The 7,115-nt window shown below is 53.6% G+C and overlaps 3 protein-coding genes across 3 annotated transcripts; 2 read left to right on the top strand and 1 right to left on the bottom strand.

Moving 5' to 3' along the window:
• Window positions 1-341: 341 nt before the first annotated feature.
• AB675_4845 (Transcription initiation factor IIF subunit alpha) lies at window positions 342-2,435 on the bottom strand (the record flags this gene model as incomplete). Its single annotated transcript, XM_018145008.1, has 3 exons — window positions 342-1,067; window positions 1,117-1,263; window positions 1,305-2,435. The coding sequence occupies 3 exons, from the start codon at window positions 2,433-2,435 to the stop codon at window positions 342-344; spliced, it is 2,004 nt and encodes a 667-aa protein (XP_017994782.1).
• A 352-nt stretch (window positions 2,436-2,787) lies between these two features.
• AB675_4844 (Poly(A) RNA polymerase protein cid1) lies at window positions 2,788-4,488 on the top strand (the record flags this gene model as incomplete). The annotated part of the gene is made up of 1 exon (XM_018145007.1): window positions 2,788-4,488. The coding sequence occupies one exon, from the start codon at window positions 2,788-2,790 to the stop codon at window positions 4,486-4,488; it is 1,701 nt and encodes a 566-aa protein (XP_017994817.1).
• Window positions 4,489-4,715: 227 nt separating this feature from the next.
• Window positions 4,716-6,440, top strand: AB675_4843 (uncharacterized protein; the record flags this gene model as incomplete). The annotated part of the gene is made up of 1 exon (XM_018145006.1): window positions 4,716-6,440. The coding sequence occupies one exon, from the start codon at window positions 4,716-4,718 to the stop codon at window positions 6,438-6,440; it is 1,725 nt and encodes a 574-aa protein (XP_017994816.1).
• Between the last annotated feature and the right edge of the window lie 675 nt (window positions 6,441-7,115).

The following is a 7,115-nucleotide window of genomic DNA, read 5'->3' as shown; positions in this document are numbered from 1 at the left end:
GAGTGGGCTTGACTGGGTGTGCGCGCAGTCTGAACGCTGCGCGCTGGTGACGCCTTGGCTGGCCAATCTCGATTGGGTAATCCCCCTTCGTCGGTGTTGTGTTCCGCTGTGCTCTGCGCAGCTTGCGCTGCAGTTCCCTGCGGGACACCGCCGGTGCGAGCCAATTTACTTCGAACGTAGAAGCGTCCATGGATGGACTTGAGATACTTCTGCGTGTGATTGCTCCACTCCTGCTTCCTGGTCGGTCCGTCGGGCATTTTAAAAATGATGAGGAAGTCCTTGGTGGGGATACCTTTGTCAGGAATCAAAGCCTCGAACTCGTCTGGAGTAGGGAAAGGATTCTATCCCGTTGTGCTTTGCTCAGCCGGCGCGACAGTGGCCGGCGGGAGACCACCTGAGCTGGCCAGCTTTCTTCGCGTATAGATGCGACCGTTGGTTCCTTTGAGATACTTCTGCATATACCCGCTCCACTCCTTTTTCTTTTCCTTCTCGATGGGCATCTTGTACATGATAAGAAACTCCTTTGTAGGAAGACCTTCAACGGGGATGCGAGCCTCGAATTCCTCTGGAGCAGGGAACGGGTCGACGCCCATGTCCAAGTTGCGATACCTAGGACCAGGTGAGCCGGCGCGGGATCTGGGGGGCGAATTGGTGGCACTTGGACTGCCGGGTCTCTTGAGCTTGAGCTTGAGTCTCGTTCCGTCAGACATCGCGCCGCCGTCGGTGTCAGATCCAGCTCCACGTCGCACGCCATCAGGAGACATGGGTCTCGATCCTCCGGGAGTAGGCTGTCGAGAGGAAGCATGATGAGACTTCTTCTTCTTCTTTCGCATAGTGGAGGCATCAGTTCCAGAGGCATCGGACAGATTCGGAGATCCAGGTCGCTTCAATGTTCGCGAGGACGATGATTTCTTGATGCCGTTCTCCCTGTCAGACGCAGGATGCTTTTCCTTGCGACCCGACGGCGTGTTAGCCCCAGATGAGAGCGCGGACTTGGCAGCGTCGTCGTCCTTCTTGAGATTAGCAAGCTTCTCAGCTTCGAGTCGTCGCTCCTCTTCTGAATCAGTCTGATTAAGTGTCAGTATGAAGTTTGGAGAGTGGAGGTGGTAGCCATACCGAGTCGTCCGAGTCAGACCCGCTGAGATAATCGTACCTCCGCTCGTACTTTTCCAGTTTCTTCCGCACGTCGCGGGCATATAGTTCAACGAGCTTCTCAGCGCGGTCTTCCTTCTTCTCATCCTCTTCGATCTCTCGCTCGTCCTTCTCGGCCCAGCTATATTAGCTTTGAGGTGGTCTTCTTTGACTTTTTTCTCAGCGGCCTTCTCATCCTCATCTTTGTCACCAAAGATGTCGCCCACCAGGCCCTCCTCATCATCGGCGAAGTCATCTTCGTAGTCGAGATCGGCATCTTCTCCTTCGCGAGTAAACTTTACACCTCGGTCGTGCACGTACAGCTTCTGAGATTGTTTGAATTCTTTCTCTCTGCGAGCCGCCATTGAGCGTTCTTCCTCCTTTCGAGCTATGGTGTCGGGCATCATGTCTGCCAGCTTCTTGTTCTTTTTCAGTTGCTGCTCGATCTGTTCCCAAGTCAGGTCTGCCTGGACAGTGCTGTGCGGGTCGAACATGTAGAATTTCTCTACTGGTATAAGTCGGAAGCGCTCGCCATCGGTCGTCTGCTCGCGAGCAAAAGCAGCATACACGCCCATGGAGCCCTGATTGTGCTTGCCAACCAGAGTGTGCTTGTTGTCGAAGTCTTCGAGGACCCAAGGAATCTTCTCTTCATAGTTCATCTGCATGCGACGCTTCTGCTCGTCGGTATAGTCGTTATGGTACGCTTGTGCGGTCTTCTTGGTGAAGAGCTTCCTCCGGTTAGCGCTGGCCGACGGTGCGATTTGCGCTAGATTCTCCTCGCGTTGCTTCTGGCGAGCTTCGCGTCGCTTGTTGAGAGCATCTGTCTCGGCGTCTTTTGATGCAGAAGGGTCTTCTTCGGTGGCTTTCGTGAAGGTCTTCCAGTCTGGGTTGCGCCGATGCAGACGAGCAGGCTTCGGGAAGTCTTCTTCCTTGCGAATATCCACTTTCACTTTATCGCCTAGTTGCATGAGATGATATCGCAGACCATCTATCAGCTCGCGTTTGGTGGTGACCAGCTTGTACTCCTTGACGGGACCGCTGTTAATTGTAGGAACAGGCTGCTGCTCGTTGACCTTCGTATAGGCCTTTGCCGCTTGGAGGTTCGGCTGTACGGTGCCATTTGGCGCTCTGTTAGTGGAGGTTGGGATCGGCTTCGGAGCTGCACCCAGAGGGTATCGGTTTCTCTGGTTGTTGGTGGGCTTGAAGAGGCTGGGCGCAGGCTTCTTCTTCCTTGGGACGGCTTGTGGTGGTGTAGGAGTGCCTGCACCGTTCACAGCGGCGGGCGGCCCGCGATTGGAATCCATCTAGATGCGACAGTGATGACACTTCGTCGAGAATGCCGATGAGTAAAGGCACTGACTACAGATATGTCTCTCAAGTCATGTTGAGAAGGCGACCATTTGATCGGGCGAACAACGAGTGCACACGTGAAGCCTGGTACTTTGTTTACTTGTGCAGTGCTATGTAGTCACGTACAGCCTATAGTCTGTGCTTAATGCCTGCCTCCCAATTCAAGATGACCAATCACGTGACAACGCTTTGCGGGGACAGCCTAAACCACTCTTGGACTTCAATGTACGTAGCCTCATGAACAACCTGGACTATTCGCCATCGTCGCAAACATTGTCGAGGCGTTCGCCGTCCATTCTTTCCAATATGGCTGCTCCTCCGCCATCGCGAGGTCCGTGGCCGCGCGTGACGCGTGGTCCGGCACCCTCGCATGCCTCGCTTTATGATCCTAGAGGACCACCTCAGACGCTTGGCCAGCAGGTCATGGCACAGGCAGACTACCTCAATAATGTCTATCGCACCACTCAGAAGTTCCAGCTTCAACGAGAAGAGCAAATCGCGAAGGAAACATTCCGGAAACATCTGCAAGGCATGTTTCAGACACTACTACAGAGCCACTACTCGTCATTCGACGTAAAGGACGTCCGCCTTCAATGCTACGGCAGTTTGAACAATGGCTTCGGTCTGGCAAATTGTGACATGGACCTTCTGCTGTTGCTGCCAGCAAACCTCGACTTCATCAACCGAGTCAATGAGGCAACGAACTCGACTACAGAGGCGGCAGAAGACGACCGGAAGTTCGAAGTTGCTCTGCTTCTCGAGAAGGCTTTGCTAGATTCCGGCATTGGCGCGAGGCTATTAACAAAGACACGTGTACCCATTCTACGTGTATGCGAGAAGCCATCAGAGACGCTACTCGAGAACCTTCGACAATATTGCAAACAGAGTGAAGAGGCCGCAACCCCGACTCCTGTCAGACCGACCAAAGATGACATGCCGGCACCGCCAGAAATGACTCTCTCAGATATTACGACCGCCATATCTGAACTGTCTACAGAAGACGACGCCGCATCAATTCGTCTTCCAGATTCGCCAACAAAGAACAAGCAGCTAGCCATCGAATTCGTTGGCGACTGTGGAATCCAGTGCGACATAAACTTCACAAATTTCGTGGCTGTCCACAACACCCGACTTCTGAGAACGTACTGCACCTACGACTCAAGAGTGGCTCAAGTCGGTACTTTCGTGAAGCTCTGGGCCAAGACACGAGATATCAACACCCCCTACCTAGGGACGCTATCGTCATACGGGTATACTCTGATGGTCCTACACTACCTGATGAATGTTGTTGACCCGCCTGTCATTCCCAACTTGCAGCAGCTTGCATATAGTGCAGACTCTTGGGCGACAAAGCCAGTGCAGAAGTTCGAGGACAAGTTTGACATACGCTTTCTCTCCAATATGGAGCAGCTGCAGAAGTTCAAGGCTATGCAGAGAGTGAATCGACAGTCTACCGGACATCTCCTGCGAGGATTCTTTTGGTACTATTCTGCTCAACAAGGCTTCCACTGGACGCAGTCTGTCATATCCATTCGAACTCCGAGAGGCATTATGACTAAGGCGGTCAAAGGTTGGACTGAAGCCAAGTGGTCGGCGCAGAACAAGAACGTTCGTCAACGCTATCTTCTGGCCATTGAAGATCCATTCGAGGTTGATCACAACGTCGGCCGCGTTGTCGGACACAATGGGATCGTTGCCATTCGCGGAGAGTTCCGACGAGCATGGCATATCATCTCTACTGTCGGCGACCCATATGCACCTCGAGGCGGGCCTATTGAAGACCTTCTACAGCCTGCTGAAGCTAGAGGAGATCTCTTGCGCAAAGATCAAGACTTTCATCGGGACAAGATGCGGAAGATGAAACAAGAAGCGGAGGCCAGACAGAAGCAAGCATTGCAAGATAGCGTGTCGACTACGACTCCTGAGCAGCCCATAGACCAGGGACAGCTGCTTCTGAATGCGGTCATGGGGTATCCAACTGGAACCACGAACGGTATGTCGAATTAGCAGCCCTCCCGACCTCACCATCCATCGCCCGTCTCGGTCCATCCCATCCTCCCCGAAATCCGAAGCAACAAGAGCTAACGGAATCTATTGGCAACTCTCAGAGCAAGTCTCGACGGCGCCAACAAGCTCACGCAAGGAGGGCTTTAGCTGAAAGTGACGACGAAACAAGTGACACAGAAAAGCAATTACGAGACTGTAGTCCAGCGACCACAACGGAGCGGGCCAAAATGGAAGCATGCACAACCACGGAGCACGACGATGAGAGCAAAGTGGCCTGTTCTGTCGAGGAGCTCTGCACAAGTCAAGGCTACGATCTGAAAGGAAATCCTGTGGCGTGGGATTTGTCTACTCAAGATGGGCGATGGCTCCACTGGCGAGATATGAAAGTCCGGAAAGGCCAATACCGCAGCATGAAGAAACCAGAACTTGCCGAACTTGACCGGCGTTATCCCTACGATCCGCGAAGACCAGCTCCAGTGAACCTGCGGGAACACCGAGACGCCCATGAGTTATGCCACGTCATTACTGCGCCATATCCTATGAACAAAGTGACGGATATCACGTCCACCGAGACTGCGATAGATGCGGGAATTCTCAAGCCATGGGCAGCAGATGCAGTAAATAGACCACACGAGGAGAAACCCTCAGGAAAATCAAGAGACCGTCCCTCATCCAAGCGCAAATCCAAATCGCAACTTCAGGATGCGATCATGACAATGGCTGCCAGTCGCAGTGCGACCCAAGATGCAAGACAGGCTGCTTCTATGAATACTGGGGCACAGCGTTTGGAACGTAGACTGCAGTCGGACATAAGTCGCCTGGATGCACGTTCGCTCATTCAAGCAACCTTACATTCTCGACCACAGACGGGCACAGCGGATCCGAGGGCATTACCGGCCGACAAATGCCATACGTCAATGTGTCAGAAACTGCGAAACCGAAGCAGAGCTTACGACAATGTCACCGATGGTGATGGAGAACTCAGATCGAAGACAGCATGTACCAGCAGTGAATGTCGTCAGTCACCAGCCGAGCAGATCAGTTATAGATCAGAACATGAGAAGACGCGTTCTTTACTCATTGATATCTCATCCACACCCAAGGACGAGGAAATCCGAGACGATCAATCTGAAGACATGCCCGTCACGGCTTTCATACGATGCAGGCGACTCGCATACTTCGCCGAGAAAGAAAAGCGTGAAGCCGGCACCGATGGTAGTCCCAAGGAACTGGACACACCACGAAACATTGCAGGGCTGATGCAAGACGCTGGCATGACGACTCGGCTGGGCCACGACTCGGCCCTCGATTCGTCCCAGTCTCATCTCCGGAGATGCACTTCCTCAATCACTACTAGAGCCAAGAGCACGGATACACGTCCCTCGCCCTCATCCCCCAAAGCCTACAGTCCCAACTCACACCTGATTGAGCTTGCCACCCTTGACCAAACAATGCACACAGTCCCTGTGGCCGCCGCACCCTCCGAACTCGAGGGCTCTGCCGTCACCATAGTCTCGGAGCTGCCAGTGGCCGCCGCACCCTCCGAACTCGAGGGCTCGGCTACCACCCTGGTCTTGGAGCCACCTCAAGTCCCCCTGACCCTCCTCCCAGACATGTCCTCCGAAGAGCGGCCACGCGACGAGGACCCACGTATTATGCCCATTCCACGCATGTACAACTTCGCCTTCGACCCACGGCAACTGCGCGATCTGGCTGTGATCAAGGAGGGCGGCAATGGGTGTGCAATCGATGGGTACGAGTTTGAAGTGTACGAGAACGACGGGGAGGGCGAGTGGATCGGTAGTGGACTGACTGGCTCGCCCTTCCCGACTCGTGGAATATCCCGGGCTGGAAACTCTCATGGGCTCATTACGAGCAAGACTAATGACGGTGGCTACGAGGTCGGCAGAGGCGATGAGGAAGGGCTGTTGAACGAGCTACCTGGCTTGTGAAGTGATGCGGAGTACTGTGGTTTGCTCGGGCTACATGCACACATTGTCGGAGGTCTGTGAGGAATGACACGAGCGATACGAAGTTAATGATATGATACACAAAGACATGGCAAGGTGGCAACACAAAGATTTCGCGAATCCAGTGGGCGCTGATGGTGTTCGTATGTGGCATGGCATGGTGCGTGCGGATACGACACCACTCCATGAAAGCTACTAGATACAGCAGAGATGTGGCAACACAAGGCTCGAGCATTAGGTCGGGGGGGGGCTGTGCTTTCGATGGACACATTGTTGAGACTGGTGCTTGACTTAGCCAGACGACCCATCCTGAGAGGACTTATCACTAACAAGAGCTCTTAGCTCATTCTTATCCGCTGTTACTACTTGCACGAGTCTGGTTGACACCTCCCAAAAGTGGGCTTGTTTCATCAGCATCTGCATTCCGCTAGTGATCATTTTCACGAGGCACGCCTTGCTCGAGTGTGTATTCAGCAAGGTTCGGGTCTGTCCATACTCAATGTTTCTGGTCTACATCGCGCGGACACTGTAAGTTGTACATTTTTCCTCATCGTCCCTCTCCACTCCACCGCATTAACATCAGCACAGTATCACCGCGGCACCTCCCTCGAGCCTCCCGCAAAGCGGACCAGGACTGACACCTACGAGCGCGCCGAC

Source organism: Cyphellophora attinorum (assembly GCF_001299255.1).
Source record: "Cyphellophora attinorum strain CBS 131958 chromosome Unknown Contig49, whole genome shotgun sequence".
Classification (NCBI taxonomy): domain Eukaryota; kingdom Fungi; phylum Ascomycota; class Eurotiomycetes; order Chaetothyriales; family Cyphellophoraceae; genus Cyphellophora; species Cyphellophora attinorum.
The sequence above is the reverse complement of the archived record's forward strand: the minus strand, read 5'-3'. Positions and strand labels throughout refer to the sequence as shown.